The sequence below is a fragment of the Sturnira hondurensis genome, unplaced genomic scaffold (genome assembly GCF_014824575.4).
Source record: "Sturnira hondurensis isolate 20B ecotype Veracruz unplaced genomic scaffold, ASM1482457v3 Scaffold0018728, whole genome shotgun sequence".
NCBI classification, from domain to species: Eukaryota; Metazoa; Chordata; class Mammalia; order Chiroptera; family Phyllostomidae; genus Sturnira; species Sturnira hondurensis.
Genome location: NW_028091359.1, coordinates 19,977,830 through 19,994,792, shown reverse-complemented (window position 1 = coordinate 19,994,792; position 16,963 = coordinate 19,977,830). Strand labels below are relative to the sequence as shown.

General features: G+C 39.4%; 3 protein-coding genes across 11 annotated transcripts in view; 2 read left to right on the top strand and 1 right to left on the bottom strand.

Moving 5' to 3' along the window:
• Positions 1-2,039, top strand: part of TSR1 (TSR1 ribosome maturation factor) — a 13,438-nt gene extending 11,399 nt beyond the window's left edge. Inside the window, exons 15-16 of one of the 2 annotated variants that reach the window (XM_037070402.1) lie at positions 106-1,679; positions 1,910-2,039. In XM_037070402.1, the coding sequence (XP_036926297.1) occupies positions 106-284 (179 nt within the window). In that variant the 3' untranslated portion in view covers positions 285-1,679; positions 1,910-2,039. Of the gene's footprint in view, positions 1-105; positions 1,684-1,909 lie in introns of both variants that reach the window. The other variant, XM_037070401.1, reaches the window with a different exon arrangement.
• Positions 49-16,776, bottom strand: SRR (serine racemase). Of its 8 annotated transcripts, none has more exons than XM_037070408.1 (9): positions 16,585-16,776; positions 11,398-11,624; positions 5,985-6,163; positions 4,278-4,401; positions 3,991-4,094; positions 2,728-2,847; positions 2,071-2,145; positions 1,147-1,356; positions 49-873 (listed from the first exon to the last, which is right to left on the bottom strand). In XM_037070408.1, the coding sequence occupies exons 3-9, from the start codon at positions 6,150-6,152 to the stop codon at positions 658-660; spliced, it is 1,017 nt and encodes a 338-aa protein (XP_036926303.1). In that variant the 5' UTR covers positions 6,153-6,163; positions 11,398-11,624; positions 16,585-16,776; the 3' UTR covers positions 49-657. The 8 variants fall into 8 exon arrangements, with proteins under 8 accessions (XP_036926303.1, XP_036926305.1, XP_036926307.1 ...); XM_037070410.1 differs by having other exon boundaries at positions 11,398-11,576; XM_037070412.1 differs by having other exon boundaries at positions 11,398-11,509.
• The window catches only part of SMG6 (SMG6 nonsense mediated mRNA decay factor), a 235,905-nt gene continuing 235,716 nt past the window's right edge, over positions 16,775-16,963 (top strand). Inside the window, exon 1 of the mRNA XM_037070398.1 lies at positions 16,775-16,963. Coding sequence (XP_036926293.1) covers positions 16,876-16,963 — 88 coding nt within the window. The 5' untranslated portion in view covers positions 16,775-16,875.

The window sequence follows — 16,963 nt, the reverse complement described above, 5'->3', positions numbered from 1 at the left end:
ACACGATTTAGGTTTCTGTAGTGCTACTAAATCACTATTGAGGTAGGGGACCATCAGTAAAATTTTTTATTTTAATTTGACCAGCTTGCTGTGTTTTCTTTCTAGGTACTCATGGCCATATGAAGTGCAGTTTTGATGGGAAGCTAAAATCTCAGGACACAGTACTGATGAATCTCTATAAACGAGTTTTTCCCAAATGGACTTATGATCCATATATACCAGAACCAGTACCTTGGGTGAAAAGTGAGATTAATTCAAAAGTGCCAGAAGTGGACATGGAGTAATGGATTCGGTGGGATTCTGTCTCATTGCTACTAGTTAGCAACCTAAGGATGGGAAACTACACGTTGTAATTGGGCAAAGTTTGTGTCTACTTTAGCCTAGAAGTCTGCTGTCCCTTTTTGCAAAAGGTTTTTCTTGGCCTTGATAAGGGGTATCTTAGTAGGGTGTCTTAGTTAAGTATGGATGTTTTTGATTGCTACTTCATCCAAAAAACTATTAAATCTTACTGAAATACACACTCTTCATTAGGATTTTAAATCTTACTGAAATACACACTCTCCATTAAGATGGCAAGATGGGAAGTTAATAGTGACTAGGACACAAAATTACCAAGTGTCTGGAGACACTGAGCCCTATTTCTTCCTTATGAATAAATTAAACAAAAACAGATTGATAAGGAGCTGGCCTTTCAGCCTGCTTCATCCAGGTTACGGAGGTTAAGTCTACATTTCCACCACTGAGCACAACACAAATGTTCTTTACTTCTGGGGCAATCGTTTGAAAATGCTGAGACAGAACAGCAGCCACTCCAACACCAGCTGTAGGTTCAATAAGCAGTTTCATCCTCTCCCACACCAGCTGGGTTGCATACTGTTGGTAGAGAAGGGAGTAAGAATTAGTGAAATGCGGGGAGGAAAGCCTAGTTGCTGGGCCTTTTCAATATATACATACATGCTTGCCAATGAAGAGCTGTGCTTTTTCATTCTAACTTTGTTACTGTTGAGGGCTGTCAACAGTATCTCGGGTACCCTCCCCCGTGTCGTGAAGTCCCCAGTGGATGAGTTGCTACTTACAAGAGAAGTATCTTTTGGTTAAAAAGTTATTCCATTCTTCTGTTAACTTTCTTTCCTGTTGGTGCCTCACCTTAATTTCATCCTCTCTGACAGTGAAGACTTCGTCCACAAGGTCCCTTATAATAGGCCAAGTATTTAAACCAATGCTGGATTTGACACCATCTGCTATGGTTTCTGGAGGGTAGGGGTTGGGGGTCAGTTCCCCTTTCAGTTTGGATTGGTAGCAGTCATCTGCATTCAAGGGTTCAGCAGCATATATCTTCACACTAGGTCTCAGAGCCTGGGAAGAGGAATATTAGACATGTCACCACCAGCCACGTGTTTTGCTTGCATGCCTGCAGTAAAAGAGGCAGGTAACACATTTCTAACCAGGCAAGAGCCTTTTCTGTGATATGTAATGAAAAATGACTTTAAAGCACTTTAAATTGTATGCCTAATAATGGCCTTCAGTTGCCTACGTCACATGTGGTTCTATTGGTAAACTGGGAAAATAGCCCCTGGCTTGGATAGAAGGTTGGTGAGAAGGAATTCAGGGAAAGGACTGTGGTAGGGTGCTACTCATTGTAATTGCTTTTGTGCTGTAAAGTCTCAGATTAAGAAAAGGTTAGTGAGGCAGGCCCTGGCTGGTATAGCTCAGTGGATTGAGCTTGGGCCTGCGAACCACATCATCGAGGTTCAATTCCCAGTCAGGGCACATGCCTGGGTTGCAGGCCAGTTCCCAGCGGGGGACACACCAGAGGCAACCACACATTGATATTTCTCTCCTTCTCTCCTTCCCTTCCCCTCTAATGATAAATAAATAAAATCTTTTAACAAAAACGAAAAAAGAAAAGGATAGTGAGGCAGAGAAGAGTCTTCCATCTCAAGTGCTAAGAAATGATGGGAAGGAACAGCAATTCAGGGGACATGTTAAGCAAGTGCCACATTGTACTATGATGGGAAATAAAATCCTCTGTGCCTGAAGTGGGGAGTCTTCCAGGAGTTGTTTTCTCACCTTAACTGTAATTGCTATTCCAGCAACCATTCCTCCTCCTCCTACAGGTACCACCAGTGCATCTACCAAGGGAACCTTTAGTGAGAAAAATGTAAAGTATAAATAGGTCTGTTAAAAAAAACCCTGGCTGCCCTGGCTGGTGTAGCTCAGTGGATTGAGCGCGGGCCTGCGAACCAGACGATCGCTGTTCGATTCCCAGTCAGGGCACATGCTTAGGTTGCAGGCCACTTTCCGGCAGGAGCCAGTTCCCTGCAGGGGGTGCACGAGAAGCAACCATACATTGATGTTTCTTTCCTCTCTCCTTCCCTTCCCCTCTAAAAAGATAAATAAATAAAATTAAATCTCTTAAAAAAAAAAAAAACCCTGGCTGGTGTGGCTCAGTGGATTGAGTGCGGGCCTGCAAACTAAGGGATCACGGTTCGATTCCCAGTCAGGGCACACTCCTGGGTTGCAGGCCAGTTCCCAGTGGGGGACACACGAGAGGCAACCATACATTGAGATTTCTCTCCCTCTCCCCTTCCCCTCTAAAAATAAATGAATAAAATCTCTAAATAAAGTGTTAAGAAATAATCAGTTTTTTATGTACATAGCAAATGGTTGATGCTATAGCCAAACATCAGATTTACCACTAGCTCAGTAAGAACGGACAAGGCTTACCTGGTTCAGCACTTCCATAGCAATTGTCCCTTGCCCAGCTATCACTGCAGGCTCCTGGTTGGGATGTACCATGATGCCTTCTGTTTCTTCCATAATTCGTTGTGTAACTTTTTCTCTGGCCTGAAAGTAAGTTAATTTAGCTTACTTGATTTGTATTTAATAGTGTTTCCAACAAGTTAGCCTCAGTCATTAACACTTTATTGGCCACCTCCTTTTTTGAGACTAGGCACTGGGGACATAACTGAACAAAATAGTCCCTGTGCTAAAGGGAGCTGTGTGCTGATACAGTGGGGGGGGGGGGGGGGGGGGTNATGCTATGGAGAAAAGTTAATTCATACGGGGTACTTAGGAAGGGCCTCTGCTAGAGTGACATTTTAATAGATGTGAATCATCTATTTCTAGAACATTCCAGTGAAGTAATTCTACGTGCTAAGACTACAAAGTAGGAGTGCTTGGCCTTTCTAAGAAATTGCTGAGTGGTTGGTGTGGAGTACTGGGGGGAGCATGACAGTAGGGTGAGATTGGAAAGATAAGAAATGGGCCAGTTCATCTAGGCCTTAGGTAATTGGAAGAACTTTGGTTTCCACGGTGTATGAGGTGGGAAACCATTGGAGGATTGGGGCTGACAAGTTTTAACTAAGGGGATAGATCTGGTTGCTCTTGGAAAACAGACTAGTGGGACAAGGATGGAAATGAGAGGCCAGTTAGGAGGCTACTAAATCTACATGGTAATGGTAGAGGCTGTTAGAAGTATTTGGATTATGGAAATATTTTGAAAGTAGAGGTAAGATTTGGATGTGGGGTGCAAAAGAGTTACCAAGATGACTCCCTTTTTTTCTTTTTTTCCTTTTTTTTGAGCAACTTAGAAGGATTAAAATTGCCATCTACTGAGATAGGTGAAACTGGATGAAGAGTAGTATAGGGTGAATAAGATGAGTTTAGGTTTAGACAGCAAGTTTGAGATGCCTAATTATGATATCCAAGAAGGAACACTGGGTAGCTGTTGGATGTACACATCTGGGTTAAGGGCAAAGGTCAGGGCTGAAGTTAGCATGTAGGTGGGCAGTATTTTAAACAATAAGACTAATAAGATCATTTGAGTAAGTGTAGATAGAGAACAGGTTGGGCATGCCAATATTTAGAGATAAAGGGAAAATAGGTCTGTTAAAAAAAAAGCTGTGAGAAGGACTATCCAATAAAGTAGGAAGTTTCATTTGACAGTGAAAACTTAAGTTGTTAACTGAACATTGCTCTCTTCCTCACCTCATCACTCTGTTCACTGAACACTATAGAGGCTCCATAGGCTTGTATTCCCAGTTTTTTACAATTGGGAGCTGTCTGAGGCACCACAATATAAGCGGGAATTCCTGAGATGGAGAAACACATTCAGTTAGTATAAGTCAGGAGAATTTAGGATAGAAGTTTCTGTTCAGTAGCTTGTAATCAGATATATACTCATTCACTTCCCACAGCTATCATCAATTTCACTGAAAGTAAGGGTACCTTTCCACTTCTAATGATCCTACCCAGTACCCTGAGAAATCAAGTACCTTCCAATTTGGCAGCATAGGCAAGAGCCTGGCCGTGATTCCCACTGCTGTGAGTAACAACAGCTTTGGGCTTTTCTGAAGTGGCAGGAATCAAACCCCTGATTGCATTGAGGGCACCACGAATCTAGAAAAAGAAGAAAGTGAAATTTATGTATTTGATTAAAGTTTCTTTTAAAAAGACCAAGGAGCTTTACTAGATTTTCTCTTCCTAACACCATACATCCAGTCCATCACTAAATCTTAACCCATTCTACTTCCTAAATATCTCCCATGTGTCTCTACTGCTACCTTGGTGAGGCCTCATTGCTCGAGTTACCAAACCAACTGATCCCGCCTTAAGGATCATTCTCATGTAATATTTCCACTAGGTTATGAAAGTGATCTTTTAAAAACAAAGATTATCTTTTCCTTTGCCTTTTTCAAGTTGCATGCAGCCTTTCAAGCACATGTACTGCCCCTCTCAGTGTTGTAGCCATCAGAATTTGCTTCTAGTTTCCCTCCTACCAGGTTAGCTCACACCCCTGTACCTCTCAGTATGCTCATACCTCTACCTGTAGTGTTTTTACCCACTTCATGATCTGGTTAAAAGTACTCATCCTGTAAAACTTGGATCAACATCATGTTAACTTCCTTGATCTCCCAGGCAAAATAAGTCGTTTTATTCTCTGTCCTTTCACTGCACTTTGAAAGTGCCTCTCTTAAGACACTCCTCATGAGCCAATTTGTTGACCAGCCTGTCTTCCCCTGCAAGGTGGATACAGAGAAGGCAAGGCCTCCTGTATATATGCCCAATAAGCCATGGAAGAAGCAAAGGGCAAGAGAGAATAGAGAGTTTATGTTCTGTTTTAGTATAAAAGCTCTCAGTTAACCGGAAAGAGGGGAGGTAGATTCTTGAGGTCCTAAAGCTACCTATTCACAGGTGCTGACACGGTACTAAATGCAGCTTTCAGATTTTTACCTGAAAGGATCTTAAAGTTCAACTGATGGTTAGAAAATCCAGGTAAGTGAGTCAACAACAGAAGCCTATCTTTTTGCATAGTAAAGACACTGACATAGTTTGTGTAATAAGATTACACAAGGGCCCTGGCCGGTGTAGCTCAGTGGATTGAGCAAGGCCTGTGAACCACACGGTCGCGGTTCGATTCCCAGTCAGGGCACATGCCTGGGTTGTAGGCCAGTTCCCATAAGAGGGGGGGCCCATAAGAGGCAACCATACATTGATGTTTCTCTCCTTCTCTCCTTCCCTTCCCCTCTAAAGATAAATAGAATCTTTTTAAAAAAAGATTACACAAGGATTCAGTTGGGTTTAGACATTTTATATTTAGAGTAAGGTAATGAATAGCAAGTTGATACCAAGTGAGTGCTTACAGTTGGTTACCCAGTGGTCACATGTGCCCGTCTTGCAACAGTCCAGAGTCTGCTGTCTCTGTTTAATCACTAGAAGTTCCCTCTTTCATTCTCACGTCCGAGTTTAGTCAGTAAACTATATCACCCAATTATAAGCAGTGTTGAGATTGTGTACAAGTGGCTCCTCAACACCTGATGCTAAGTAACGAAGTTGGTCAAAGGAAAACTTCTAGGACTCTTTCTTCAGCTATAAGAAGGTATGAATTCTATCTACCTCACTGGGTAGTAGGAGGATCAAATAAATTTAATATATGAAAAGGGGTTGAAAAGGTACATGACACTATCAAAAGGGATTTTTACCTTAAAAGATCCAGTTTTCTGGAAGAGTTCACATTTGAAGAAAAGATTGCGCCCTGTTACTTGATTCAAAATGGAGCTAGTTAGCACTGGTGTGAGGTGGATAAAATCTCGAATGTTGATATGAGCTTTTTCAACATCAGCAAAGGAGATGCAGTACTGAGCACACATGGTTCTGAAACCTGGGAATAAAAAAGGGTAAAAGCAAAGTCCAAGACAATGTGTTCATTGAAAAGGTTTTGAAAATGCAAAACAGCTCCATAGAATATATAGGAGTGAACTACAGTGTAAACCATGAACTTTAGGTGATAATGTTTTAATGTAGGTTCAATGGTACATTTAGGTGGTACATTTGTTAATGTACCTTTCTGGTGAGAGATGTTGATAACGGGCGTGGCCATGCATATGTGGGGCAGGAAGGCTTATGGGAAATCTCTACTTCTGGATCAATTTTGATATGAAATTTAAACTGTTCTAAAAATATTTTAAAAATACAAGAATATGTCTAACATAGGAAAATAGGCCTAGGGCCTTTGGTGTTAATGTGGGAACTGTCTCTATTACTGGGGCTCCAGAATCTTTGTATAGAAGGGAACTTATCTTGAAGCTGAGTTTCTTAGTAAATATAAGGTTTTTTTTCTGATGAAGCTTTTATTTATAATTGAAAAAATTTATTTTAATTGTTGTTCAAGTACAGTTTTCTGTCTTTTACTCCCATCCCAGCCCACCCCCCCCTCTGATGAAGCTTTATTGGAAGTAATTGGTGATGAGTATGGAAGGCTTAAATTTCAACTCTTACCCATACCATCCATTACTTGATTGCTACTGGTCTCTATATTTTCATTATTGTAAGGAACTGCATTCAAAATTTGCTATAAATTTTTATTTAAAAAAAGTATTTAACAATGAAAAATTTCCTACAATCCTGTCATAGTAAATTATGATCATTTTCTATGTTTCCACTTTTTTCAATATACATAGTTTATGTGGCAGTTAAAGTCAAAGCAAAAATAACATTTTGTTTACTCCTCCATTTGGCTCAATTTCTTCAAAGTCTTCATAAATTATAATTTTTAGTAACTATTATGCTTCCATTTTCAGTACTTTTATTGTAGCATTTAACCATAATGTTTCTCTTTGTTTTCCCTTATTAACTAAGAAACAAAGGCAATGCATGGTCAATAGAAAAATAGAATTTAATGTTTCCTCCCCAAACACAACTGCTATCTAAGCTCTGGTGTTTATTTCCAGACTCATATATATATGCAAACAAAACTTGACAGGTTTGGTAGCTTTTTTTATGGTATTATGAATATTGATCTTTGCTTATCAATATGTATATTTACGCAAATTTTAAACAATTTATTGCTTTCAGAGAAAGGGAGAGAGAAATATTGATTTGTTGTCCACTTTTTAAAAAAAAGATTTTATTTATCTTTAGAGGGGAAAGGAAGGAGAGAGGAAGAGAAATATCAATGTATGGTTGCCTCTTGTGTGTCCCCTGCTGGGAACTGTCCTGCAACCCAAGTCATGTGCCCTAACTGGGAATCAAACCGTGGTTGTTTGGTTTGCAGGCCCGTGCTCAATTCACTGAGCCACACCAGCCAGGACATGTTGTCCACTTATTTACTGCTTGATTCTTGTTGTGCCCTGACCAAGGATTGAGCCCACAACCTTGGTGTATTGGGATGGTGCTCTAAAACAACTAAGCTACTTGGCCAGGGCTTTATAAAACTTTTAAAATCGCTTACTACTACTTCTTCTTTAAAAAACAAAAAACAAAAACAAAAATAGTTTTACATAACTCTATGGTTGAACATTTAATTTTTTTGGCTATAATAAATAATGATGTAATGAATAATAGTGTTGTTGCAAGATCTTTGTGTATCTCCATACATGCTTTGGGTAGATCCCACCAAATGGTATTTTGCATCAAAAGGCATGCACACTTATAAGATATTTGATACCCACCCCCACTGCCAAATTGACTTCCAGAAGAGTTGTAGATTATACCATTTTATACTCCCAACAGCAGTTTCCAAGGAATGTGTTTTCCTTCATCTTTGCAACACCATTTTTATGTCAATTTAATGAAATGTCTAGTAGTCAGAATTTTGTTTTCTTTAAACAGTGATTGAACATTTTTTCTGTGTATCTATTGGCCACTTATTCTTTCATGAATCTTTAGCACACCATTACTGACTAATCATCTTTCTCCTTTGAAACGTTACATTTGTCAAAATTAAATTTTTATTAATGTTTGGGCTATTCTGGACTTCATATTTTGTTCCATTTATGAGACTGCTAGTTCCTTTTTCAGTTGTTCATTGTATTATGTTCTTCCCTGATTACTCTTTTGAAAATTTATTGGCTTTTCTTACAAATAATTCTTCCAAAGGAACATTCGACATCCTTTGTTAAGGTTGTCAGAATTTTCACTATAAAATGAACAAATGAATTGGGGCTGTGACTGACATTTAAAAGAGTCTTCCTGCCCACAAACATAGGTGTTTTTCAATGTAGTAAAATTGAAAGTAAATTTAATAAAGTAAAATTTAGTAAAGTTTTTGTTTTAGGTTTCTCAGTAAAGTTTTTATAGTATATTTGGATCCTGTACAGATGATTAAATTTCTGCCTAGGTACATTTTTGTTGCTTTGGGGGTATTTCTTTCCTTTGATTTTTATATTGCTCACTGGTGATATATATAAAAGCTAATAATTTTGCATAGTTATCATGTAATATGGTATTTAATAGACTATCTTGTTACATCTAATAATTTTACAGTTCATTCTTCAAGTAATCATGCTATCTACAAACCATTTGTCTTTACCTTATACACACCCCTCTGGTGGCCCTGACCAGTATGGCTCAGTTGACTGTGGATCCTCCCACAAGGCAAAGGGAAGCCAACTGATTCCCGGTCAGGGCACGCACCTGGGTTGCAGGTCAGGATCAATGTTTCTCTCTTATATCAATGTTTCTTTCCCTCTCTTTCTCCCTCCCATTCCTCTCTCTAAAAACAAATAAAATCTAAACAGAAAAAAATTTAAAATATCCCTCTGGTAACTTTTTCAGTGACTTCATAGTTACTGGTTTAATGTAGATTTGCCACCTCCTCCTGAATTAATTTCAGTAACATTCTTGGCAAAACAATATCTAATTTAAAATTAGTATAAAATTATACATATTAATATTTCTAAGTATTCTTCATCATATCTGTGGTATTCACTCATTCATTCACGAAATTTTGAGCACCTTCTATGTGTAGGATACCGTTTGTTTGGTCTGGGGATATAGTTTTAGACAAATAGACTTGTCTCTGCTCTCATGAAGCTTATGATCTAGTGCAGTGATGTATAATAAGTAATCCCATTATGAACACGTATTTACAAATAGTGATAGGTGATATTAGGGAACTGCATTATAATAGGATACTATAATATGGGGCCTTATTTAGATCAGGTAAGGTCCTCTATGGAGAAGCGAAATTTAAGTTATGATCCATAAGATGAATAGGCAAATAAGAAGTGTTTCAGGTAGGAGAAAAACATGTGTGAGGCTCTAAGGAGGACAAGAGTTTGGCATATTCCAGGAACTAAAAGGAGGGCAGTGTATCTGAAAATAGTGATCCAAGGGGAATGTGATAAGAGGTGAGAGTGAAATTGGTTGGCAGGGTCTAGACTGTAAGAGAAAATGGATCGTGTATTTTACTTAAGAGCAATAGAATGCCATTGGAGAATTCTGAACAGGTAAGTGACAGGTTGGAATTCATATTTTCAGAAAATCACTCTCATTATGTTATGGTGAATGAAAAGGAAAGAGATACGAGTGGTATCAGTCATTTCAGCTAAGTAGTGTTAAGAGCTGTCCACGTGAAAGACAAGATGGACCTAGATGGTGAAAGTGAAGGTAGAAAAAAATTAACACTCAAGATACATTTTGGAAAAACAAATCTTATTTAAAAAATGGGAGAATCTTGACTGGTGTGGCTCAGTGGGTCGGGCATTGTCCTGTAAACTGGAAGGTCTTTAGTTCAATTCCCGGTTGGGGCACGTGCCTGGGTTGTGGTCCAGGGCCCTGTTTTGGGGTGTGCATGAGGCAAACGATCCGTGTTTCTCTCTCACATTGATATTTCCCTTATTCTTTCTCCCTCCCTTCCCCTCTCTCTAAAAATAAGTAAATAAAATCTTTTTTAAAAAATGGGTGTAGTTGTATAGACATTTCCAAAGAAGATATACATAGAAATGGCCCACAAGCACGTGAATAAAGATGCTCAACATCACCAATCATCAGGGAAATGCAAATTGAAACCACAATGAGATACTACCTTATGACTATTATTTAAAAAAACAAACAGGACATAACAAGTGTTGGCAGGGATGTAGAGAAACTGGAGCTCTTGTGCATTGTTCATGGAAATGTAAAATGGTATAGCTACTATGGAAAATAGCATGGTAGTCCATAAAAAAATTAAACATAGGTTTACCATATGACCCAGCAATTCCACTTCTGGGTATATACCCAAAAGAATTCAAAGAGGATCTTAAAGACATATTTGTACACCTAGGTTCATAGAAGCATTATTCACAATAGTCAAAAGTGGAAGCAATCCAACACTCTCTCTTAATTTTTTAAAAATTGATTCCAGAGAGAGGAGATGGTTGGGAGAAAGACAGGGAGAGAAACATTGATGGTTGCCTCTTACACATGCCCTGAGGACCAAACCTACAACCCATTCCTTTGTGGGATGACACCCAACCCACTGAGCCGCACCAGGCAGGGCCCCTAGTATCTATTGACAGATGAATGGGTAAACGAATTCTGATGTATACATATAATGCAATATTATTCAGCCTTAATGAAATGGAACATTGTTCATGCTACAACATGGACAAATCTTGGGGATTTTATGCTAAGTGAAATAAAAAAGACACAAAGACAAATACTTATAATTGCACTTATGTGAGGTACCTAGAACAGTCAAATTCATAGAAAGTAGAACGGTGGTTGCCAGAGGCTTGGGGAAAGGGCAGGAAAGTTATGGCTTTAGGGTACAGTTTCAGTTTTGCAAGATGAAAAGAATTATGGAGCTTGGTTGTATAACAATGTGAATGTATTAATACTACAGGACTCCATTTAAAAATGGTTATGATAATACATTTCATATTATTTGTAATTAACCACAACTAAAAAAACACACAGAGAGAAAGTTACATTTTGGAGATTATAATTAGGCCTTGGCTGCAAGTGATAGAACCCCAATTTGAATTGGCTTAGGCACAAGATGGAGGTGATGAGATTTATTGGCTCATGGAACAAAAGGAAGAATTAAACAATGGGAAGGGCAGGGATATGGACCTTCAGGAACAACTGGAACCAGGGATTTGAGATTTTCCAGCACACTCTGCTTCTCACCGCTGCTGCTTTCTGCATGTCAGCTTCATTCCTTTTCATTGCAGATCAGTTCCACATGGCAGGATGCGTGGCTGCTGACAGCTCCTGTGTTTTACATTTTATGGCTTCCACACTGAAGAGGGATTTTCTTTCTTAGTTTCAGTTCAAAATATTCTGGGTAAGGACTCTGATTGGTCCATCTTGGCCCAGGACCAGTAGCCAAGGGTGTGAGGTCATTTAAGACAATACTATGCAATAGTCAGAAGTATGTACAGAAACATGAAAAAGAAACAGAATGATTCCTATAACACAGTATCAATAATGTACATTTAAAACACATACATACATAACATACTATATATTATTAAAAAATATATGTGTATCCAAGGACATTTTTCAGGCATATTAGGGTGATGACTTAAGTGGGGGAGGGGGTAGGAACATAGTGGGAATTGGATGAAGGGAAAAAGGATAAAATGAGAAAGGCCTTGATGATGTGAACCAAACAGTATGATTTCATTACATTTCTGCACCTTAGGGAAAAGTAGAAGCAAATAAAGAGAGGGAGGCAGTAAGAAGGAAAAAAAGAGAAAAACAAAAAGAAAAAGAAAGCATTTCTGTGAGTGAGGGGCAGTTTTTGAGAGGAAAGAGGAGGATGTGGAGGTGAAACGTTCCGTAAATGTCCACTACAGAAATAGAAGAGACAGATCCTAATACTGGACTGAATGTGGCAAGTGAGAGAGACAAGGAGAACTTCTGGGTTTTGTCTTGGTGGTAATTTATTGAGATATAAGTCTGACAAGTATTTTAGGAAAATTAGAGATTTGATGAGCTAAATTTGAATTACTTATGAGACATCTGGGAGGATGTTCTTCAGCTTTTTTGTTGTTGTTGCCAGAAATGTGTCTATTTTAATGTCTACTTTATTCCTGAAGAATGAGCTCTTCAATTTATTTATCAAGTACTGTTCTTTCTCCCTTACTAATTTCTGATTTTATTTCTTTCTTCTATGTTCCTTGTAATTTTCATTCTTTTAAAATTAATAATAAAAGTACCTGAATACTTCTTTAATAATATACTACAGGTTTTGTGTACAATATTTTCATTACCCTTAACTTCTAAAGAACCCATGATCTTAGTTTTGTTTATTTTTTGGTCCATAAGTTAATTAAAATTGGTGTTTTAAAAAATTTTTCAAATGCTTAGAATTTTGAAATTTGTGGTTATTCATTACTCATTTTACTACTTTATGCTGGGCAATCATGACCTGTCCAATTTTTGTTTTTAGAAACTGAAATCCTCTCTCCCCCATTATCCAAATATGCTTTGTTGTTTTATTGATTACTCTCATAATGTGACCAAATCCCTACTGGAATAATTTAAAACACTATAAAAATATATAGGCCTTTTAGTCTCTTCCATTAAATTGACTCTCTTCCACAAAGATAACCACTTTAAAAGTCCGGTATGTATTCTTCCACAGCTTTTCATAAATTTATATAGAAATTTACATATGCAATAAGTAGGTTTTGCTGCACTCAGGGCTATACTCTACACACAGGGGTGGGCAAACGTATGATTACATTTGTTTGTATGGAAAATATATAATAATACAAGAATAAACTCTGTGTTTCACATACAGCTATAAATGTACTTATATATACCTCTCCAACTAGCATTTTGTTAAACTAACATAACATCTTTAAAACTGTCCCATGTTAACATATATTTCAATTTTTATAGTGGAAAATTTTTTAAAGAACTAAAAATAATTGATTCTTAGAATAAGGGACAGGAAGAGAGGGAGCTGGGAGAAATTCTGGAGGGGGGGGAGGGAAGGAGGAAGAAAGGTAGGGAGGATGGGGAGAAAGAGAGAGAGATCAAGATCAAATTTTTGTTCTACTTATTTATGCATTCAATGGTTGTGTCCTGACCAGGGACCAAACCAACAATCTTGGTGTATTGGGATGATGCTCCAACCAAATGAGCTACTTGGCCAGGGTCATATTTCAATTCTTTAAACTCAGAAGCTTTCATTTTATACAGGTCTAAAATATGGTTGTCTTTTCATTTACTTTTATCTGGTATTTCATGTGCTCTTTAAATCTGAGGGTTGGATTTAAATCTTTTTTTAAAAGATTTTATTTATTTAGCCCTGGCTGGTGTAGCTCGGTGGATTGAGCGCGGGCCTGTGAAGCAAAGGGTCGCCGGTTTGATTTCCAGTCAGGCACATGCCTGGGTTGCAGGCCAGGTCCCCAGTGGGGGACACATGAGAGGCAACCACACATTGATGTTTCTCTTCCTCTCTTTCTCCTTCCTTTCCCCCTCTAAAAATAAATAAATATTTAAAAAAAGATTTTATTTATTTAACATTAGCAAGAGGGGAGGGGAAGGGAAGGAAAGAGGGAGAGAAACAATGATGTGTGAGAGATACATGGATTGTAGCCTCTCGCATACCCCCAACCATGGGCCTGGCCCACAATCCAGGCATGTGCCCTGATCAGAAATCGAACCAGCGACTTTTGGTTCACAGGATGGTACTCAATCCACCAGGGTGAATTTAAATCTTAAATTCAAAAATTTCCATCCAGTTAGTGAATTTTTTTGTAGTATTTCTTTGATTAATGCTCCTCCACAGTCAATTCTGTTATCACCTTCTGGAGTTCATATTTGGTTATTAGTTTTCTGGATCCATTCTCCATGTCTCCTATCCTTACCTCTAATAGTTTTGTCTATTATTATATTTTCATTGTAAATTCTAGTAAATTTTCTTGAACTGGTTTAAATTCTGGCATATCTCACCTGCAGTTCACTGACACTATTGCAGTAATTTGGCAACAGTGTTTTACCCATTCACACAAGTTTTCTTCAGATTATTTTTCCATCTTAAAAAAAAACCCAACTGATGAAATATCCTCTCCAATTTTGAACTTCCTTCATATTTATTTCTTATGTTTTAAAGACTGTCATTTGTTCTGACCACTTAAATCACTCCCCTTTATTTGATTTTTATTGGGGATATACTGGTTCATAAAATTACATAGGTTTCTGGTGTACAATTCTATAACACATCTGTATATTGTAGTGTGTGTTCACCACCCCAAGTCAAGTCTCCTTCCATCATCATTTATCCCCTTCACTCTCTTCCACCTCTCCCACCTCTCCTTCCCTCTGGTAATCACTATATTGTTATCCATGTCCATGACTTTTTTTTCTTAATCCCTTTACCACCATCCCCTGCCCACAGAGGCCCCCAACCTGCCTCCTCTCTGACAGCTGTCAATCTCTTCTCTGTATCTATGAATCTGTTTCTAGTTTTCTGGTTTAAAAATAAGCTAGATTCACCCTGGCTCAGTTGGTTGGAGTGTCATCCTTACACCAAAAGGTTATAGGCATGATCCTCAGTTAGGGCACACACCTAGGTTGCAGGTTCAGTCTCTGGTGGGGGAGTGTATGGGCAGCAACTAAATGATGTTTCTCTCACTCTCTCTCAAATCAATAAAAATATCCTTAGGTAAGGATTAAAATAAGTGAATAAATAAATAAAATAAACTAGATTCATTATATTCCATGTATAAGTGAAATCATATAGTAGTTGGCTTTTTCTGACTGGCTTGTTTCACTCATAGGTCCATCAACGCTTTTGCAAAAAGATTTCCTTCTTTTTATGGCTGAGTAGTATTTCACTCCTCTACTTTTGGACCATTGAATCTTTTACTGTATCTTACTGACTTTGTATGTCTGCTTAACCTTCTGGTGGCAAGTGTCTGTCACGTAATAGGAAATGAATGAGTTTCCTTACAGATGATTCAAATCCTTTAGATCCACTCTAAGGAATAATTCATAACTTTTTATTATTTTTTTAAAATATTTTTATATTTATTTATCTTTAGAGGGGAAGGGAAGGAGAGAAGGTGAGAAATATCAATGTATGGCTGCCTCTCGAGTCCCCTGCCGGAACTGGCCTGCAATCCAGGCATGTGCCCTGACTGGGAATCAAACCGGGATCATGTGGTTCACAGGCCCACGCTCAATCCACTGAGCCACACCAGCCAGGTAATTCATAACTATTTAAAAGCAGGGATGTCCAACTTTTTGGCCTCTCTGGACCACACTAGAAGAGTTGTCTTGAGCCACACATTAAATAACAAACACCAAAAAAGCTGATAAGCAAAAAAAAGGTTTTAAATACATTTACGATCCTGTGTTGGGCCACATTCATAGCCATCCCGGGCCACAAGTTGGACACCCCTGGTGCAATAGCCTGTAAGCATTGGAAGGAGCAACACATGGAGGAAAGCAGCAGCCTCGGGGCATGGCGTTTCATCACAGTTCTGAACAGGAGCTACTGAACAAGCGGTTAAAGTACCAGTCTCTGGATTTAGAGATGGGGAAAAAAATCAACCGGAGCTCCAGGGAAGTCAAGTAATTTTTCCAAGAATTCAATCGTTAAAAAAAAAAAAAGCAAGCCCTGGCTGGTGTAGCTCAGTGGATTGAGCGCGGGCCTGTGAACCACACGATCGCGGTTCAATTCCCAGTCAGGGCACATGCCTGGGTTGCGGGCCAGTTCCCAGCAGGGGACTCATAAGAAGCAACCATACATTGATATTTCTCTCCTTCTCTCCTTCCCTTCCCCTCTAAAGATAAATAAAATATTTTTTTTACACATAAAAGGTAGTCAGCAAATTCTAGTTGCCCTAGATAAATAAAATATTTTTAAAAAACATAAAAAAAAAGAATCCAATCGTACAGAAATTCACAAACCGACTTATAATACCTCCTGATTTACTTCCACACAAACCCTCCCCTCGGCAAGAGCCAACTACAGTGTACTTTTAAAAGAAAAAGTCAAGAGGTTTGGGGATGTACTTTGCCATAAAGGAGAATACTTGGATCTGGTACTCATCAATTGTATCACCCCAGGTAATATAGTAAGGTTCTCTGGGATTTCGCTTCCTCATATGTGAGGGCGGGGGGAGTAGGAATAACAATAATTACTCTTACAAGATCTTTAGGGTCCCAAAATAAAGGCCTGGGGCACTAGTCCGGCCCTGCGGTGGGAGACCATGGCCTAAGATGAGTGGAGGAAGCCGGATTGTGGGCTGTCTTTGTCAACCCCAGCCCCAGACCAGCACCAGTATTCTCAGCAGCGACAGCGGCCACCGCGCCACCGCCAGCCCATCCTGACTTCTCCCGGCCACATCTCACCTCAAAGGCACCGCACCTCCAACTCCAGCCTCAGATCACCTTCCCCAGACACCGCCTCTGCGCATGCGCAGCGCCCGTCTCCCACGCCCCGGCTCACGTTTGGAGTCTTCCCCACAGAAGTGACTGAATGTTTTTCCTCCCAGTGCGGCCACCGTCGTTTGGGGAGGAGGGCGGGAGGGGGCGGGGAAGAGGGTGGGAGGTGGATGAGCGCGCGCGCCGCCCGTCCGTCGTGGTTTCCTGGCTGCGCGCGGCGGTGGCGGAGTAGCTGCAGCTGTTGCAGCAGCAGCGAAGATGGCGGAAGGGTTGGAGCGCGTCCGAATCTCCGCGTCTGAGCTGCGAGGGATCCTGGCCAGTCTGGCGCCGCAGGCCGGGAGCAGAG